General features: G+C 36.8%; 1 protein-coding gene across 5 annotated transcripts in view; it reads right to left on the bottom strand.

Annotated features, from left to right (window-relative positions):
• Positions 1-16,077: 16,077 nt before the first annotated feature.
• GRIA4 (glutamate ionotropic receptor AMPA type subunit 4) overlaps positions 16,078-21,664 on the bottom strand; it is a 465,778-nt gene continuing 460,191 nt past the window's right edge. For 3 of the 5 annotated variants that reach the window (XM_020996163.2, XM_020996162.2, XM_020996161.2), the window contains one exon: positions 16,078-16,470. In XM_020996163.2, coding sequence (XP_020851822.1) covers positions 16,306-16,470 — 165 coding nt within the window. In that variant the 3' untranslated portion in view covers positions 16,078-16,305. The remainder of the gene's footprint in view (positions 16,471-21,664) is intronic. The other 2 variants (XM_020996164.2, XM_020996165.2) reach the window with 1 other exon arrangement.

The following is a 21,664-nucleotide window of genomic DNA, read 5'->3' as shown; positions in this document are numbered from 1 at the left end:
TTCCACAAGATTTTGAGTTTCAAATTTTCATCTTGCCCCTCCCCCACCCCAAGATGGTGTACATTCTGAATACCCCTTCCCCTGGTCTGCCTTCTCTTCTATCTCTCCCCCCTCCCTTCTCTTATCCCCTTCCCCTTCTACTTTCCTGTAGGGCAGGATAGATTTCTGTACCCCATTTCCTGTATTTCTTATTTCCCAGTTGCATGTGAAAACATTTTTTTAAACATGTTTTTTAAAACTTTGGTTCCAAATTTTCTCCCTTCCTCCCTCCCCACCCACTCTCACTGAAAAGGCAAACAACTCAATATAGGTTATACATGTGCAGTTATGCAAAACACTTCCATAGTAGTCATGTTGTGAAAAACTAACTCTATTTCCCTTAATCCTATCCTGCCCCCCATTTATTCTATTCTTTCTTTTGACCCTGTCCCTCCTCAGAATTTGCTTCTGATTACCCCTTTCCCAATCTGCCCTCCTCTCTATCATCCCCTGCTCTCTTGTCCCCTTCTCCCCCTATTTTCCTGTAGGGTAAGACAGATTTCCATACCCAATTGAAGTGTGTATGTTATTCCCTCCTTAAGCCAAATCCTATGAGAATAAGATTCACTCATTCCCTCTCACCTTCCCCTGTTTCCCCTCCACTGTTTTTTTTTGTGAGATAATTTACCCCATTCTACCTCTCCCTTTCTCTTCTCCAGTATAATCCTCTCTCATCCCTTAATTTTATTCTCCAGATATGACCCTTCATCTTCAACTCACCTTGCCTCTATCTATCTATCTATCTGTCTATCTATCTATCTATCTATCTATCTATATATACATACATATAATTTTTTCCTCCAACTACCCTAATACTGACAAAGGTCTCATGAGTTATAAATATCATCTTTCCATGCAGGAATGTAAACAGTTCAACCTTAATAAGTCTCTTATGATTTCTCTTTCCTGTTTACCTCTTCATGTTCCACTTGAGTCTGTATTTGAAAGTCAAATTTTCTATTCAGCTCTGGTCTTTTCATCAAGAATGCTTGAAAGTCCTCTATTCCACTACATGACCATTTTTTCCCCTTGATGATTATATTCAGTTTTGCTGGGTAGGTGATTCTTGTTGTAATCCTATCTCCTTTGCCCTCCAGAATATTATATTCCATGCCCTGGTCCTTAATGTAGAAGCTGCTAAATCTTGTGTTATCCTGATTGTGTTTCCACATACTTGAATTGTTTCTTTCTGGTGCTTGTAATATTTTCTCCTTGACCTGGGAACTCTGGAATTTGGCTACAATATTCCTAGGAGTTTTCCTTTGGGGATCTCTTTCAGGAGGAGATGTGGATTCTTTCAATTTCTATTTTGCCCTCTGGTTCTAAAATATCAGGGCAGTTTTCCTTGATAATTTCTTGAAAGATGATGTCTAGGCTCTTTTTTTGATCATGGCTTTCAGATAGTCCAATAATTTTTAAATTCTCTCTCCTGGATCTATTTTCCAGGTCAGTTGTTTTTCCAATGAGATATTTCACATTGTTTTCTAATTTTTCATTCTTTTGGATTTGTTTTACAGTGTCTTGATTTCTCATAAAGTCACTATCTTCCAATTGCTCTATTCTAATTTTTAAGGAAGTATTTTCTTCAGTAAGCTTTTGGACTTCCTTTTCCATTTGGCCAATTTTTCTTTTTAGGGCATTTTCTCCTCATTGGCTTTTTGGACCTCTTTTGCCATTTGGGTTAGGCTATTTTTTAAGGTGTTATTTTCTTCAGTATTTTTTTGGGTCTCCTTTAGCAAGCTGTTGACTTGTTTTTCATGATTTTCTTGCATCACTCTCATTTCTCTTCCCAGTTTTTCCTCTACTTCTCTTATTTGCTTCTCAAAATCCCTTTTGAGCTCTTCCAGGGCCTGGACTGATTCATATTTTTCTTGGAGGCTTTGGATGTAGGAGCTTTGATTTTGTTGTCTTCTTCTGGTTGTATGTTTTGATCTTCTTTGTCACCAAAGTAAGATAATATAGTCTGACTCTTTTTGTGCTGCTTGCTCATGATACTGGCCAATTACTTGAGTTTTCAACTCTTTGTTAAGGTGAGAGTCTGCTTCCAATGTGGAGAATGTACTGTCCCAAGCTTCAGGGGTTTGTGTAGCTGTTTTCAGAGATACTTCTAGGGACTTGTAAATTTCAGTTCTTCCAAAGTGGTATGATAAGGGATGAGGTGTTTACTCCTTTCCTGGCCTGTGCTCTGGTCTATGAGTGACCACAAGCACTCTTTTCTGTCTTGGAACTGTGAGGAAGATTTCCTTTCCATAGCCACTGCAAGCTCCACCATGCCAGTGCTCCTCCTTGCTCTGGGACCACCCCTCAGAACTGTGACCCAGATCCAAGCACAGGCAAAGCAAGAGATTCCTGCCTCAGCACTGGCAAGAGATCCCTGCAATCCTCCTCTGATCAGCCACCTGATTCCCCCTCAATCTGTGGGCCAGAAGCTCAGGAGGCAGCCACTGCCCGGGGGCCACACTGGCTTAGAAACTGAGGCTGAGACCTAGCTTCTCTCTCACCACAGAAACAGACTTTTCCCACTGACCTTCTAAGTTGTCTTAGGTATTTGTGGGTTGAGAGGTCTGGAAACCACTGCAGCTGCCCACAATTCAGTCCTCTGAGGCCTGCTCCAGGTTTTCTGCAGCCTGCATGCCTGCGTGCCCACACCGAACTGCACTGTGCTCCTCTTCCTGCCAGAAGCAAATATACCTTTCTGATCAATTATCCAGGTTGTCTTGGGCTGGAAATTTGTTTCATTCTGTCTTTTTGTGGATTTTGCTGCTTTAGAATTTGTTTAGAGCCATTTTTTATAGGTATTTGGAGGGATTTGGGGGAGAGCTCAAGCAAGTCACTGCTTTCACTCTAGTTTTTTTCTTAAGATATTTGGAGACACCCTGTTTTCCAGAGCTAAGCCCAACAAGTAGACTGTGCCCTGAGCTTGACATTACAATAATCCTTTGTGCTCTGGATGATCTCACCCTCTGGCTAAGTGTATTGCTTTGACCAGCACCAGGTGCTCACTGAGGGATTTATGATTTTCATATTAATCAATAACTTTAGATTTGTTGGAACTCTCCTTATTTCCCAGGGACCTGAGAACCCGAAGCAGGTGATATGCTGTAGCCTAAAGCCATTCATCACATATCTTGACGTGCTCACAATCCTGGTGCCTATGTAACTGCTAAGTGAATTTAATCAGGTACTACGCTCCTGTAGCTGCCATGCTAACTCTGGTTCTGTACCCCACTGAATGATCACAAGGCTCCATAACCTTAAAATTTGAGAGACTGTTCCCATGGGACCCATGCCCAAGACGTGTAAACAATGGGAACTGCTTACTCAAGACCTAAGAATGATTGCATTGTGGTCCAGCCCATTTCATGTATATAAGTCCTGCCTTTGCCCCTACATGTTAAGCCCTCCTTCTCAGGAGGGAGAAGGGACATCTGCTTGTATTTCCTTGCTCTGAAATTAATTAAACTTCTGTTTGATTCCTGACACACCTGCCTCTGGGCCTGCTTTGTTTGGCTCTGGCCATACACAAGTTAGACTGTTAGAGGCTGGTTCCAGTCCAGTTGACACTTTCCTATTTGATGATTTCATCTGTCTCACAGATTCACCTTTGCAGATGACTCCTAGGTCTACAATCCCAGCCTTTATGTCTCTGCTGACCTTTAGTTTTGCACCATCAATCACCTTCTCAAATTCAGCAAGTACATACCCAGAAGTCATTATTTCTCTCCTCTCTCCCTAAATCCATCTCTTTTCCCAACCTTCCTATTTTTATTATGCACTACCATCCTTCCAGTCTTCTAGTTCCATGTTCTTATTTTCTCACTTTCTATCAAACCACAAATCAAAGCAGTTGACAAATCTTGCAGTTTTTACCTATATGACATTTCTCACATCCTTTTCTTACTACCTAAGCAACCATCAGGTTAGGTCAGATTCTCATTACTTCTCATCTGGGTAATTGCACTGGTCTAGTTGGTCTACCTAACTCAAGTCTCTCCCTTTTTGGCATAGTGCCTGGCACATAGCAGGCACTTAATAAATGCTTATTCCTTTTCCTTCTTTATTCCATCTATCACAAAGCTGACAAAATAATTTTTCCTAAGTGCAAATCTGACTATGTCACTTTTCTACTCAATAAACTACAATCACTCCCTATTGACTCTACAATTAAATACAGACTCCTCCATTAGGCTTTTAAAGCACTTCATAATCTGACCTCAACTTATTTTACAGCTTCATTATGTGTGGGACAGTGACCCTAACCCAAATTAAACTCAGAGACTTCTCAAGGTGGAAAGCAAAGGCTACCTTTATTGCAGTCTCTTGAGAAGGCTGTCTGCTCCTTTGATGCATGTAGGACAGAGAGGCCAGTAGGCAACAGGAGACACCTTATGAACCCTAAAGCAAACAAGTCCCTACCCACCACTATCCCTTATTTCCCTTAACTGGGTGGGGGGATGTGCTTACATTCTAAGCACAAACTTCAAAGACAAGGAAACGGGGTATAGCCAATCCAAGCACACATACTCCCATTCAGTAAACCTCATGCTGACATGTAAATAGGGGGCGAGAGGTTTAGGGCCAAATTCCCAAGAGCCAGGCAATTCTTAGGAAACTGAAATCTTCCCCAACCCCGCTTTCTCCCCTATCCCAGAGATGAGAAAAGAGGCAGGGAAGCCAAGGGCAAACGACTCAGGTTGGGGGGGGCGGGACTTATTCTTTCTGTTACGTGCTTAAAAACAGGGTCTGAGGAGGCTTCACTTCTGAGAGTTCATCTCTCACAATTAGATATTATTTTCTTTCTTGAACTTTATGGTCCAGCCAAACTGAAGAGGTCTAGAGGTTTGGGGTGCTGCTGGGAACCCCCGAGATTGCGATGTCAGGCCCTGCCTGAATAAATTCAACTCAAATCTTCTTCCAGTCAGAGAAAAAGTTTATTAGTGATAAATCATATAGGCCAGGTGGCACCCATAAGGTGAGGGGGCACGAGAAAGTCTCAGCCTTTTGGGCATGAAAGATTCTCAGCACCCAAATGGGGGCCAGGGTGGATCCCACAGACACCAAAGCAACTCTGGGTAGCCAGAGGAGGGGGCTGGGAAAAGGGTCTAGGTGAGAACCCCAACTGGAAGGTCCCAGAGATTGAATAGACAATGGGAATAGACAATGAAGGGAACTGGAAGGTCGAAATTTGAAAGGCATTTGCACAAGATCAAAAGGTGGGGCTAGGGCTTCCAAAGGGAGATAAGGGAAGTCAATAAGGAAGCTAAAGGTTTAAGGGTTTTTTTGGGCTTGTAGACAAATGGGAGCCAGATTCCCTTTGGGTCAAGGGGCTAAGACCTCGGCTTGGGCCCACACCCCATCAAAACTGGCATTATTGCTGTTCCTTACGTGCTAGATTTCATTTCCCATCTCTTCTCTTTTATACTGTTTCTCATGCTTATAACACATTCCTTCTTCACCTCATACAATCTTTTACTTTCTTCAAGACTTAGCTCAAGCAATGTCTTCTGTATGAAGCTTTCCTGATTTCCCCAAGTGCTAGTGCTCCTTCTTCCTGATCTGCCATACATTTATTTTGAATTTATTTTGTATATACTTATATGTGTATATGTTGTCTCTCTGGGTAGAGTTTAAAGTCCATGAGAATAAATATCTTTAATTTTTGTCTGTTTTTTTTCTGGCACCAAGCATGGTGGTTGGCACAGAGTAGAAGCTAAATAAATGCTTATTAATTGATTGGGATGAGGAAAAGTCCTCAAAAAAACCTTTACTCGAGGTTTAAATTGAACTTTACTATAATTGTTGAAGTAAAGTATAAAGGGAAATCCAGTAGATTTTCTCTATTTATATTTTCTTGCTATTTTCACTACCTCTACACAAGAAAACTTCATAAATAAGGGAATTTCTTATATTTGATTTTATAAAAACAGTCTCAAGTACCTCAAGTTTCTGCTGAACTAGTTTTCATTGAAGCCAATGGCACCTATATACTATGAAGCAGAATGCACTTACCCATGAGGAAAGCCAATGTGAATAATTTTGGTTGATGATTTCATTTCTCTAGTTTTATTGGCTGCCTCTTTCAGTATAATCATAGACAAATCTGTGAGTAGTGGTAGGAGCTGCCCCACTGGGGAACCAACTGGAATTGGCCAATTGGGCAACACAGCTTTCTGTTCCTTCCTTCCTTTTTTCTTCCTTCCCTCCTGCCCTCCTTCCTTCCTTCCTTCCTTCCTTCCTTCCTTCCTTCCTTCCTTCCTTCCTCCCTTCCTTCCTTCCTTCCTTCCTTCCTCCTTTCCTTCCTTCCTTCCTCCTCCCTCCCTTTCTTTCTTTCTTTCTTTCTTTCTTTCTTTCTTTCTTTCTTTCTTTCTTTCTTTGTTTCTCTCTCTCTCTCTCTCTCTCTTTCTTTTTCTTTCTTTCTTCCTTTCTTTGTCTCTCTACTTTCTCTCTCTCTTTCTCTCTTCTTTCTCTCCTCTCTCCTCTCTCTCTCTCTCTCTCTCTCTCTCTCTCTTCTCTCTGTGTGTGTGTCTCTCTCTCCCTTCCCTTTCCTTTGTACAGATACAGTGTCATACCCTTACCTGTGAGTACTCTGCCCAAAGGATTGTAGATTTTGATCACTAAAACCTCCCAAGATATCTTGGGAGCTAGATTTCTTTCTTAAAGACCATGACTTAATCTCTAGTCACTCTGGTTCTCTTTGATTGGCCAACTATAGGTCCCAGGCCAAGTCCCAGCTTGGTCATTGTTTGGGCCCTGATCAGATCAGAGTGAATGTAAATAGCAATTGTTTCTATTTTGGCCAGAAACCCTGAGGGTCTTCCCCTCCCAGATTGATTTTTTTTTAAACTGGGTCAGAGAGGCTATTCTAGGTCTCATTTCTTATGTAGCCTTAATCACTGATTGAGTATTGCCTTAGTCAAACTGATACCTCTTAAAGACCTTACCGCTGGACCTAGACGCTCCAGAGGATAAAGTGAGGCTGGTGATTTTGCAAAGCTTTTGTAAGATTTTGCAAAGATTTTATCACTTAAATCCCATTCACTTGAATGTTATGGCATCACCTCCCTATCCTGGTCCTCTTCTAGAATGTAGGACAAATAGCAACAACAACAGTGGGGAAGAACCTGGGAATGTATCCCATTTCCCGTTTCATTCAGCCATTTTACTTATTCTTATTAGTTTTATAAATTATAACATTTTGAATAGATATTTAAAATCTGCTGGCATAAAGAGAAAGTCAACCAAAAATGGATAAGATGCTCTCAAGCCTGAAATTCAGAAGACAGAAATCCAAATAGTTCCATTGAAGAAGAAAAGAGAGAGTTATCTAAAAAGGGAACAGTATATGCATAGGGAATTCATCAACCAACAATAAAAACAGAGATGCTTAGAGGATGACAGGAGGCAAGAAACATTGGATTGAGGATATATTACAAATAAACACTGCCAGAGGCTGATTGTACAAAAAAGGGGGGGGGAACAAATTATTAAACTCCTGATATAAAGGAGCTTAAAATCTTGTTGGAGGAAAAGAAAAATATACAACTAGAGAAGATATCAGGTAAAATGTAACCAGGGAAACTGAAGTCCAGGCAAAGAAGTCCACACAACATGCCTTAAGAAGAGTCACGGTGGAAGAGATCTTTCAGCTGGAGTGGATTACATCTGAGTTGGGTTTTGGAAAATGAGAAGGAACTCAATGGGGACTACTATATGTCAATGGCATATGGCCCAGACATGCATGTGGAAGTTACAGAGAGTAAGAAGAGGCTGAGAGATAGTTAACAGCTCCCAGTTTAACTAAAACATAGTGTTCTCAAAGAGGGAATAGTACAAAATAGGGTCAGAAAGGTAGCTTGGAGACAGGCTGTAGAGGGACTTAAATGCTAGACTAAATCATTTGCAGTTTGCCCAATAAGCAATAGGGAGTTACTAAACATTTTTGAGCAGTGGAATGACTCAGGAAGACTTGTGCATTATGATGATTAATGTGACAATTTTGAGGCTTCCTATTGTCTGTAGGTCAATTTGGCACTATTTTCTGACCTAGGGATGTAGGTTTGGCATCAATCAGTCAAATGATCATATTTGTAGACAGCTTAGCAAACAGTACGTGCTTAATAAATACTCTCTTCCTTCCCTCCCTACCTCCTCCCTTTCTCATCTGCTAAACTGTTGAAGCCTTAGAACTTTTGAGACTGTGTTTTCCCTTTTATGTGTTGTTGTGGAATATATGGATGTTGCTTCTGCACATCACTCAATCAGAGGTTGGAGTCAGTTTAAAACTGGGAGAGAATGTGAGAAAGTTTATTATTATTATTATTATTATTATTATTATTATTTCCACAGAAGTCTAGTGGAAAAGAATGCAGTCTGGGGCTAGGTGGAAGTTGAACAAAGGGAGTTAGAAAAAGAAAACACTCTTGGTGGTGAATAAACTGGGGGAAAAATAGTTCTGAGTATAGGTATAAATTAACATCAAAAGGGGTGTTCCCAAGTAAGGGCTGGGTCTCTGGAACTGTGGGGAGTGGGAGATGTAATTAGGGGTGGAGACTCACAAGGGGAAATTAGGTGCTTCAGATAGGTTGTAACCTCTACAATACCCAGTGAATGGTGAAATGGGTGAAGGAAATTCAAGTGGGCAACGGGGAATAAAAAGGTGTACATTTGTGGATACATATGCTCTCACATGTGTGCTCTCACATGTGTGGGACGCTTGGCCTTCTCAGATCATTAATAAAGCTTCATCCTGATTCAACAATGGCTTCATGGAATTTGTGATATTGATATAGATAACATTGTCTCCCCCAATTAGAAGATGAGCTCCTGGAAATCAGGGACTGGTTAGCTTTTTTTCTTTGTCTCTTCAGTGCCTAGTATAGTGTTAATTAAGCACACAGCAAGATCTTAATAAATGTTTTCTTCTTTCCTTCCATTGTTCCAATGACTTATTTTAAAAATTTTACCAAATTAAAAAAAAATACCAAATAGTTAAGATAACTAGTACTTTACAATTTAGGTTGAGGTTTGAAAGTGCTATTCCCCTTTATTCCTACTTCTCCTGGCCCCACCCCAGGATTTCCCTTGATATTATGGAGCTTTTGTTTCTCCAAATGAATTTTGTGAATATTTTGTCTAGTCCTGTAAGGTATCCCTTTGATTGCTTTGGAACTAATTCTGTAAAACAACTTTGGTAGTATTGTTGTTTATACAGTTATTTAAGTTGTCTTTTATTTAAGGAATGCTTTGCAATTGTATCTATAGCAATATTGTGTGTGTTTTGGCAGATTTACTCCCAGATGTTTAGTGCATATTGCAGTTATTTTGGACAAGACTTCTCTTTCTATTATTGGCTCGTGGATTTTTTTTTCTTACTACATAGAAACACATTTGATTTAGTGAGTTTATTTTGTAGCCCACAACTTTAATGACTCATTAATTATGTCATTCATTTCCTTTGCTGATTTCCTGAGATTTTCTAAATAAACAATCATGTTATTAGAAAAGAGTAATAATTGTAACTTTTCTCTGACTATTATATGTCTTTAATTTCTTTCTCTTGACTCATTGTTATTGCTAACATTTCTCGAATTATGTCAAATAACAGTGAGGAAAAGGGGTGTTCTTCCTTTACTCCTATACTTTATTAGGAAAATTTTTAGTGTTTCTCTATTGCATGTAATGCCAGCTTTTGGTTTAAAGTTGATACTTGTTATCATATTTTTAAAAATTCCTCTCTGCCTTTACTGTATAGGGTTTTTTCTTAATAGCATGAATAAATATTGTACTTTGTTGAAAGCTTTTTCCTGCATCTACTGATATAATCATATTGTTTGGGGTGTTTGAACTTTTCTGTGATTATGTTAATGTTTTCTCATTGATGAATCACACTTACATCCCTGGTATAAATCCAGTGTTATCATAGTGAATAATTTTTGGATGAATTGCTATAACAATTTTTGCCAGTATTGTTTAAAATTTTTGAAATGATATTCATAGATGATAGTGGTCTATAGTACTTTTCTTTCCTTGATCCATCCTCTTGCTTGAGATTCAGGATTATATTAAAATCATGAGAGGAACTTATCCTCAAATTTGGGGAATAATTTGTGGCATACAGATATTAAATTTAACTTTAAAAGTTTGATAAAATTCTCCCATAAATCCATTTGGACCATTTTGCTTATTTTAAAATTTATTAGCTTTACAGTCTTTTGGGCTCCCAATTTATCCATTTATCCTCTTATTTTAAAGGTTTCTTCATTCATACTTAATTTAGCTTCATTTGTTGCCTAATTTTGATTTTTTAAATTTTATTTTTAATTTATGGAATAAAACAAGCATTTCCATAACATAGTATAATAAAAAAGATGATTGCACATGAAACTGCAAATCTACCATGCACAACTTGCTATTCCTTTCAAATATACAACAAATTTCATGTAAATTTCTTTTTTGTTTTTTCCTTCCACCCCCCACCCTAGAAATGGCTACCATTAGACACAAATAGGTATATACACAAAATTATTATAATTGCCTTTCTAAGCTTTAAAATTGCATATAAATTGTTTTTAATTCTCTATTTTTAATATTGATAAAGTATATGTTTAAGGCTATAATTTTTCCTTTAAGGACCATTTAAACCACATCATAGAAATTTTAGTATGTTGTCTGGTCATTATGATTGTCTGCCATAGTTATTGATTGTTTCCACGATTTGTTCTTTGGCCTATTCTTTAGTTAGGATTTCATTATGAAGTCTCAGTTGAGGTCCTTGGTTTTTTTGTGTTCCCTGAATTGATTTTTATTTACTTCATTGTGGTATGCAGTGGAAGTGTTTAATATTTATGTTTTGTTCATATTTACTTACAAATTTTTATGCCTTAATATATGGCCTACTTTTGTAAAGAATGTCAGAAATATGTATAGTATTTAGTGGTCACATTTGGAAGGCACTATAAATCTTTTAGCTTTAATTTTAGCTCTAAATCTAAGAGTTTGCCTAGTTCTTTATTTTCTCTTGTATTTGTATTTATGCTAGATCCTCCAGGTCTGAGAGAAAAACATTAAGTATCCTGCTCTCATTGGATCACTGTAAGTCTTTTGGTGACTCAATTAATTTTTCCTTTATGAATTTGGATGCTCTGCCATTAGATGCATATATTTGTACTATTTATATTGGTTTGTTATTTCTCATTCTCTTAAGAAAAATGTAATTTACCTTTTTGTCTTTACTGATATTTTGAATTTTTTTCTTTGTCTAATAGCACGATTGCCAGTCTTCATTTTTTTTCTATTCACTTGGTGCATGGTTAATTTTGTCCCTATATCTCATTATGATTATGCACACACATGTGCACACACACATACCTACATATATGTCAGTGCTTTTTATGTGATTCTTGTAAGGAAGAGGTTGTGGAATTTTTTTATTAGTCATTTTTCCACTCTTTAATTTTATTGGATTATTTAGTCTAGTCCCACTAACAATAAAGTGTTATGTGTTATGTTATCTTCCAATTTAGTCTCTGATATTATTTTAAAAATATTTTAATTATTTTCCTGTTTTAAATCAATGCATTTTCTCTAATGTCATTTGAACTATTTTGATGCAACCAAACTATTTCCACAGGACCTGTACCCCGCCCTTCACCTCACACTCCAGCTTTTCAGCCTTTTCCCTTATTTTGCGCTTTCACTTAAATTATTGATTTTTTAACTTTTATTTCTTTATTTATTTCTTCCTTTGATTTTTTCTTTAAGTAGTTAAAAAAATTATCCTACTCCTTCCTCTAACTTCTTTTGCTTTTTAGTTTTTTATCTTCCTTTTTTCAAAGTTTTTTCTTCTATTCTTACTTTGTTCTCCTTTTACTATTATGTCTTTCTTAAAATTTATTTCCTGATTTGTGGTCTATATCCTTATTTATGCAGTCTTTAATGAATTCCATCTTTATGTTTCTCATAACATAGAGCACCAGGTTTGAGTTCCTTCTTTCCTCATTATCTGTTTTTATAGAGCTTGTTCAATTGTATCTTAGAAGTATGAGTTCATGAGGGAAGTATTATAGATAGAAGTAGTACCCTGTTGTAAAAATTATGGTCCAAATTTTGGGGTTCAATGATATCCACACCCTTCCCATGACCTTTCCATTCCCACTGGCCATGACATCTCATTTTAGATCCATGTAAAGTCCACCTTCCCCCTTTTTTGGATATTAACTACCCCTAGTAGTTCATAGGTCTTTTCTCCTGGGATATTAATCATAGAATGTTAAAATATTCTTAGACATAGTAGTATCTCTTTGTACAACCACCTCCCTGTGCCCCGATCAAACCCTTTGTAAGGTATCCATATACCATTGTAGGCATATACTTCTTCTATCAAAGTACACTTCTGTGACATCCTTTATCTCATTAGATTGAGTACTCCAAATTTAACCCCTTACGTATGCCATCTTTTCATTCTCAAGTAGCCCCTCTTCTTAAGAAGAGTCATTTTCCTTTCACTGTTCACACATGGGCTTGATAAAGGTCCACCATCCATTTTCCTTTGTCTTTCATTTCTTTCTTACCATTTTTTGCTCCCTCCCACTCTTTAATTTTGTACTACAAAATATTGTGATTCACCTTTAGGGAAGTCATAGGGTTTATTTAATAGTAGCAGTTCTGGATATCTATCTTCATTTCTCATGTTTCTTTTTCTGTTTATATCTTTATGCTTTTATGTGATTTTTTTCTTTCTTGATGATACCTATTAAAAAAAACCCTTAACATTAGTAATATATTTCATTACATATTCTTTCCTTGGCAGTTTTGCATTTCTTTTGTTTCTGTTGTTTGCAAGTAAAATATTATGTTCATATTTATTTTGAAGCAAAGGTATTTCAAGGTCCTCTCTTTTGTTGAACATTCGTATTTTTTTTTTGTTAACATATTAGATTCATTGATTAGGCTCAGGGTGGCCAGGTAGAACATTTGGGGTTGCAGCTTGAGCTCCTTTGCTTTTCAGAATATAATATTCCATTCACTTCTGCAGTTTCTACTAGATTTAGAATTATCTCATGTTATTTGAATTTAATTTCCTTTACATTTGAAGGTCTTTTGGTCTTCTGCAGAATTTTTTGTGTATTATAGGAATTTATAGGAACTATAGCAATTGTAGGAGTTTGAAGTATAAGGTTTTTTTTTATTTAAAATTTTTTTTTTTAGTCCTGAAAGCCATTTGTGGCTCTTTTTACTATTACTTTTTTTTATATTCATAAGTTCTAGGCAGTCTTATTTTATTATTTCTAGCACTATGTTATTCATTATTTTTATTTGTCATGTTTTTCTGGAAGATATATTTTTACATTTTTTTTCCTGTGATTCTGTCTGTGAAGTCAATGCTTTTGGCTTGTATAGAGATCATATCTTCTTTTAATATTATTGCTCTTTGCTTCTGTTCTGCCAGTTTTCTCTCCTTGACATAATTTTCATTCCAAATATATTAAGCTCGCTTTTTTTTCCTAGACTGCTAATTTCTTCTTTCATGGGTTTAATTTCTTTTCAAACCATTCTCTAATTTCTTTTTTTTATGAGCACTTGAGATTCCGTAGGATTTTGTGTTTTGTTAGACATTGGATCACATTCTCTTCTCTTGTAACATTTGTTGAGGGTTTTGTGATCTCTTTGAGACTTTAGTTCTTATCGTCCTACTTTTAGGATCTACTTTGTTGATTTATCTGCTTGTGCTTTGGGTTTTTTTATTGATTCTATTCCTTTTAGAATCACTAGTGCTTTGGCTTTTTTCTTTATATTCTCCTATCATTCATTTTTAATTTATCCTCCTTTGATTATAGGCATTCCCCAACCCCACAGCCAGAGACAGGAAAGAAAATCTGCCTCTCCCTCTTCCTATGATGGAGAATTTAGTTTTTCTTGGTTTTAGTAGCCTGTGCCGGGACAGGACTGGTATCAGGTACATTTCATTACTCATTTCTTTAGGGCCTGCACAGCCATTCACAAGACTTCTTTGTTCTAGTCCTCTCTGCTTTTTAATCCTTTTCTTTTTCTGTTTAGATTGAATCACTTCTGGGTTGTTTTTGTTTTTTTCAGGATTCAAGAAAGGCAGGCAATGTGTTCTGGATAGAATATCCAAGGCCTTGGATATTCCTTACCTAGGGGGCAGTCCCAGGAAGAAGGCAGTACCATCTCTTGGCAAGGCAGATTCCTTGTCTGCTACATGTTATGGAGAGATGGGTGGATAGTAGCTGAGGTGTACCAGTGAACCCATGGCATCAGGAAGGGATCCCAGTGAGAGCCATGAACACAATCCCCCTGGTCATTTTGTGCAAGTTTGTATGTCTCTCCTGGGAATAATGGAGGCTGAGAAATTGAGGAAGGGTACTAAGTGGGTGTTTTAGGTTTAGCATTATCTGGTACTAACTCAAAACGGTTTTACCTTGTGTAAGATCCTTTATTTTTTTGCTGTATGGATTCAGATATAAATGGCCTATATCCGGAATGTAATTTTTCTTTTTTTTTTTTTGTAACTTAGCGGGGCCTTGGAAAAGTTTCTAGTCTGCAGTCTTGTTGGTCATGTGGAAAAGAAAGGGCAAGATCTCTTTTATCTACATCCTGATTATATCCCATTCTCTCTCACTAGAAACTCGAAATGGAAAAAGATGGGGCCGCCTTTGTCCATGACTAGTTTCTACACAATCAGAAGCAGAGCTGCTACTATGTTTCTAGCAGACTAGCTTTTGACCCTCTCCTGAGATCAACAGAGAATTTATATGTGACCTCTTTGCTGCCATGTTATGATCTCTGCTTAGCTTGCTTCTTGACAAACCTACTACTTTCTTTGTTTTTTCCTCAAGAAAAAAAAACACAAGCAATTTGAAAAAAGAATAAGTATATAATACAACAAGTTTTTACACAAATACAATTGTATGTATTTTTTTTTTGCATTTGGGCACATGAATCTTTGTCGTAGACTCAATAGTTATCTTATTAACTTTGAGTGAATTAAATGGGCAGTGAATGCCTAAAACTAGTGAGATTTTACAGAGCAAAACTAGAGCTAAGTGAACCTTGCTTGCATGTTCATGGCATAAAGCTCCATTATCAATGACTGCACCTCTAACAACTTGTTCACTAATTGGTACTGGTTCTCTGGCTAAGAATTGACTCCACTTTTCTCACCAATTCCCCATTCAGCACCTCCTCTTTCTTTTGTTGTTGCTCTTTTTGAATTTTTTTCCCCCAGATGTCTTTCAAAACATTTGGAAAACAAATCCAGGCTCTGTAGGTATTATAAGAACGGTTGTTGTTTTATTCTTTTTCTTGGGTACAAAAATCACAATTTTGTACACAGAACAAGATTATAAATAATATTGGTAGCATGAGTGACCCGTAGTCTCTTGTGATTCTATGCTCCAGACTGATGATGTAAAGTCAACGATTTTTTTTCTTTTTGTTTTGTTTCTCCTACTTAGACAGATGTGATCTGTGGGACACTGGTGTGTAACAGAATGAAGATAACAGCAAACAAGAAGATGGCCAACAACTTTTATAAAAAAAGAGTCTCTGAATTTTATTACAGTGATGCCATTTATATCAATTATTGCAATGAATTGTTCCCTAAGATGGTTAGAAAAAAGAATTGTGTTGTCCTCTACCGAATTTACATCAGTTAAAAAGCAAGCATGTTTCAATATTCCTCTTTTTCCTCAAAGGAAATGTAAATAATTTCTTTTACTTTTCACAGGATTTACATGTTTGTTTATTATTTTCTCATCACAGTTTTGTGACTCATTTCCACAGCTGGATATTCTTCCTTGAATATATGGATGTTCAGGAGACACAGGTTAGCATGTTCATTGACTTCTATAGCTATTTAATCCCTCTTGGCAAAGTCCAAGGTAAAAGTGTTGTCCTTTCTGAGCAAGTCCTTCACAGTTTAATGCGCTAATCGGCAAGTCTTATTAGTTTAAGTTCACTCGAGTGAAATTTGTTGCTGTTAATACACCCATCCCAGCTCCCGCCCCTCCCACCCCCCCAAAAATCTAAATTATGAATTTTCCTGATATAAAATCTGAGTTTGGGTTTCCGAGCTGAGCTCATGCACACATTGTTGCTGATGATGTCTGGCGCATTTGGACGTACTTCCCGTTCTCAGCCAAATTTCGGAGTTCATCACTGAAACCCCCATGTCGTGACAGGCTGTTCTGTGTTTCCATCAGTCACCAACACAGTTTTAATTAAGGCACTCAATTATTTTTTTGGTTTTTATGGTAGGTCCGATGCAATTACAGCCAATCCTGAACTTTGTCTAATTGCGGTTCCAGCGTGTACAGCTTTTGGGCAGTCGGGAGTCAATACACGGCCATTTTCTCCAACACTCCCTGTGATGGATAATCTGGCTTTGTTTCTTATGGCTTCAGAAAAGGTCAGCTAGGTTGCATGGAAAGGAAACAGGGAAAAAAGTGTTACAATATTTCTATTCTATTGGCAGAATGTGATACAACAAACACCAAAATGTTAATATTTAGACATCTGCATTTTCATTTGCTTTTGGTTTTAGAAGAACTGCACATAAAAAGCATTCAGCTACATTGGGAAGAAGTCAATTTAGAGATTGTGATTAATATAATTTTTAGAAGAAACAATTAAGTTTAAGGCAAATGCAAAACAAGGATTTACTTAGCAGTGAGGGTAGCTTCCTTAGCCTAAGCAACTCTATGCTGAATAGCCTACCTTAATCAAGATTAAGTTGAACTTAGTTTTAAATATTATATATATATATATGTATATATATACACATATATACACATATGTATATAAAATCTTGTCCTTTCTTAGCTATGTAAGTTTTTAAATAGAAAAACTCTTCTTTCAAAAATGTGATCAACAGTCTATATATAGCTGCAACTCATGCCAAGTCCTCTTTTAACTAAACAGATCTCTACACAAACATCTTCATTCATTCACACCACTTTAATGACATGACCGAAACAGCACAAGTATTGACGTACAGCTGACTACGTGCTGAGTATGGACATTTAAGTATAGATTTTTAAAGAGCATTTTTAATAGAGGGATACAAATCAAGAAAGAATATGTCAATATGCATGGAAGACCATCAGTAGGGACACTTCCCCAGACTATTATGGGGTAGGCCTCTGAATCCCTCCTCTAGTATCTTTGCCCCCAAATTTCTTGCTATAGCAGGCAGTTTTAAAAAAGTATAATAAGAGAAGTATTGTTATTCTTACTGAGATCTTTTTATTGTTTCTAGGACCTGAGTTTGAATGTTAATTTCTAAAAAAGGCAGGTTAACAGGGAGAGAATATAAGGTCAATCATTTGACTCATCTAAGTCCAGAGGAGAAATTTTATTTCTTTATTGTTTCTGGATTTGCTAATTTCTTCAGGAAATCCTTTAGTCTGTACTTACTTTGTATGAATACTGAAGGTATTAAAACCATAAACCTTTTATAAGTAGACAGGGCCTTAGATATCATTTGTTCCAACTTACCATTTTGCTTATAATAAAACTGAGCCCCAGAAAGTGAAGTGACCTGTCCATAGGTAGTTAGTGACAGAGTCCAGGTAAGAAATCTGGTCAGTTTCACACATTTTGCCCTCAAATGACTTAGAGTCAGCTTTGAGAAGTACAGTTAGAAATGGACAGGTGACCCCAACTGACTAGCTAACAGCTTTGCAATTGGTAGCTATGGCTAATAAGGGTAACAAAAAGTATGAAGAAAAAGATCAGTGCTCCTCATCTATTTGGAGATCTTCACCTAATCCCTGTAGAATTAGTGCTTTGGGGTGGGAAATGCCATGGTCATAGATGGAAAATATACACTAGGCATGTGCTTTTTAAAAGCAGACATAAAATTGATAAATTACACTCTAAATGAGTGCAATAAATGCATAGCTGACTTTGGCCTAGGTGAGCTACTCTCCAAATGTAAATGAAAAAGAAGCTGAGATTCCACACATGCAGGAGGAGCAGAACAGTAGATAAAGTTGAATAAAGGAACTGAAAAATGAGCTCTTGATTTGTCTATTTCCACCCCTGTTCTGATGTGACCTTATTTCTCAAAGATTTACAGTATGTCATACAACTACCATTAAAGGAACTGGGAATTTTTAGACCAGAGAAGAGAAGATTTAGTGAGGCATGATATCTATCTTCATATATTTGGAGGACTGTTGTATAGATGACCTGTCTTACTTGGTTATAAAAGGTAGGACTCATCAATTGGGGAATGGCTAAACAAGCTGTGATTTATGATTGTAATGGAATATTATTGTGCTATAAGATATGATAAGCATGATGGTTTCAGAAAAACCTGGAAAGACTTACATGAACTGATTCAGCATAGTGAAGTGAACAGAACCAGAAGAATGTTGTACACAATAACAGCAATATTGTTCAATGAAGAACTGTGAATGACAGCTATTCTCAGCAATACAATGATCCAAGACAATTCCAAAGGATTGGTGATAAAGTATACTATCTGCCTCCAGAGAAAAAAACTGATATTGATTGAATACAGACTGAAGCATGTTATTTTTCACTCTTTTTTCTTTCATTTTTTTTCTTTTACTTGAGTCTTCTTGTACAAAATGACTAATATGGAAATGTTTACATAATTGCTCACATGTAACCTAGATGTGATTGCTTACTGTCTCAGGGAGTGGGGAGGGGAGGGAGAGGATAGAATTTGGAACTCAAAAATTTAAATAAAAATGTTAAAAAATTAGAAAAAAATTAAAAGTAGGGTTATGATAGAAGTTTCAGGGAGAGAGGTTTCAATTCAGTAAAAAGGGAAACTTCCTAAGAATGATTGCAGTACCAAAAATGGTATGGCACACTTTAATAAACAGTGGATTCCCTGTCATTGGAGGTCATTAAGCAGATGTATTGGGAACACCGCAAACAGGATTGGTACTTTGGTTACGTAGATGAGCTCTCAGTTCTCTTTCAACATTCAGATATTGTTGATACAATATTTTTTGGGGGGGCATAGTTCTTTAAGGGGTACCTATGTGATGTTAGAGGTCAATACACCCTGGATCTGCCTGCTGTATGACTTTGGCAAGTTCAGTTTCTCTTTCTGTTTCTAGGTTTTCTCATTTGTAACATGATAGGGCTTGGGAGTGAGCATGTGCATTAGTAGAAACATCAGTGATATGGAAATCAGATGACACAGGTCACATGTCAGTCCTATCACCTATGTGATCTTGGACAAGTCCCTTAACCCTTCTGGGCCTCAATTCCCATCTCTAAAATGAAGGACTTGAACGACATGATTTGTAATACTCCTTCAAGAACCTTGGTTTTAAGGAAAGTAAGCTGGACTTGGAGTTAGGAAACAACTAGGTCTGAAACCTGCCTTTAATACTTACAAGTTGTGTGAACATGGGCAAGTCATTCCACTTCTCTATGTCTCATTTTCTTCCTTTTTAAAATAGGCATTAGAGTACCTACTTCAAAGAGTTGTTGTGAGGATCAAAGGAAATTATACATATCAATCAATTCCTAAACCTTGAAGCATTATGTAAAATTCCAGCTATTATTTTTATTTATTCCTCTGATCTCTATTTTTTTTCTGATCACTATGTTTTTCCATTCCAAATATTCTATATGTGCACTATTCCATGGCTATACCCACTGACACATTTTCTAAGCATCAGCTTTTTCATTTGGTATAAGCTTGGACAAGCCATCTTTCTAATCCTCAGTTTCCTCAACAATCAAGAATGAGGAAAATTATAATTAACTTACAGAGCTGTAGTTAGGTATTATCTATTGTCATTAATTCCCCAGAGAATATACTTCAGGACAACTCTGGATTTTCTGGGCTTATTTTTCCCCCTGGCTCTCTTTGTCCTAATTTAATCTTCTGGAGTCCTGGGATGTTTGAACCTGCCTAAGTATAGGAGTCAGATTGTGCCTACCCACAGTCCTGGATAAGGTTCCTGGATATTCATCCAACTTGTGATTTCTCTTTGTGGCTGGTCAACTACAAATCCACACCTGGAGGTGTACAATATTGCTGGATGGAAATGGTCAGAATATTTGACTGTTCACTAAATTTTATTGTTGTTTTAGATGTTTCTTGGCATATTACTTCTTTGGTGGATCCATAATTTCACAGATGTGCACCCTCCTTTATATGGGCTTCCAGACTTTCTCCTCCTGCGTGATTCTTGCCCATGTTCTTGCTCTTGACTGATAACATTGTGTTGGAGTCCTGCCTTTGATTCTTTTCAACATGTTATAGATATCATTGAAGTCCTTGGGCTATCAATCTATGTTCTGTCATTCTTTCTACATGTCAGGCTCATCTCTTTTTCTAGATACACATATTCTGGATGAAGTCTTCTATACCATTTCAACGACATGTCAATTGTCCATTGGTAGTATGAAGTAGCTCATATATACATACTTCATATGTTGTCCCATTGCCCTCTTAGTCACCCTAAATTATTCTTCTTAGGAGATTAGGATATTTTATGGGTTGTTTTTTTTTTGCCAATCTAGTATCACTGAGGACAGTATTAGTATTAAAAATATGGGCTTTTGTGGCAAGGAATAACATAATTGAAAGCATGATGGCATTTATAGATAGGATAAACTGGATATTCTTTGTTAAATTGTATGACCAACTAAGTTCTGTCACTACTTTCAGCATTTGAAGAATAGATTTACTTCTTCAACTTAACATTAAGAAAAAAAAGTCAACCTTGTAGTCAAGGTGTTTTTAGTTGAAGCAAATTTTTCATATTATTATCAACAGCCTGTTTTCTTAGGGCTTCACTATAGGTACCAATATAATGCAGTATCTTTGAGGTTATCTTTCTTTGTAATCTTTTATGAAGAAATTTCAATATTCATTTCCACAGTCACAAAAATATTTTACCGTTGAATCACAGTATTGAGAGATAGAAGGAACATTGTCAAAAAATATAAAATTTGGTGCATGACTGCAGTATGGAACTACTTCTTATGAAGGCTTTTGTTATCTAGCTTGTACCCTGAAAGCTTCTAAGACTGGAAAGAATACAGGAATATCAATGCTATACTTTCCTCTGAAATTTGCTATCCTAAAGGCATCAACCTCAGAGACAAAAGGATTTATATAGGATGCACACTACAATGTCATTTAGTCGACCTAAAATATTATTTTCATATTAATGTTGCAAAAGGAAGCACTGACTGATGGCATGTCTATTTTTAAACGTCTTAATAATATTTTCAATGGACTGGATTGCAAGTTATTCTTTTATTTATATATTTTGGGGTAGGGTCATAGTTGAAATTTTTCTATTGTCTTATTTATCTATTTTCAGTCCCTGCAGATGATTAGAATGCTCTTTCCATGCCAAGAAAGTCATGTTTTTGATGCAGTGGCAAAAGAGCTTTTACAAAATAAACGATAAAATTCCACACATAATGTTTCTGAACTTTGAGCTCTGGAAACTGATGACAGGTTGTTTTCTAGGCTGTGGAAATGTTGAACAGCTCTTGAAACAGTACGATGAGTGAATGCCCACCAACTTTTCATCTCTTTGGTTTGGGGTCCAGCAGGTGGATGAATTGCCCAGAGCTATTGAACGGTTTCAGCATTCTG

This window comes from Phascolarctos cinereus, unplaced genomic scaffold (genome assembly GCF_003287225.1).
Source record: "Phascolarctos cinereus isolate Bilbo 61053 unplaced genomic scaffold, phaCin_HiC Scaffold_726;HRSCAF=1367, whole genome shotgun sequence".
Classification (NCBI taxonomy): domain Eukaryota; kingdom Metazoa; phylum Chordata; class Mammalia; order Diprotodontia; family Phascolarctidae; genus Phascolarctos; species Phascolarctos cinereus.
Note: the sequence above shows the minus strand (reverse complement) of the source record. Positions and strands in the feature narration are given on the sequence as shown.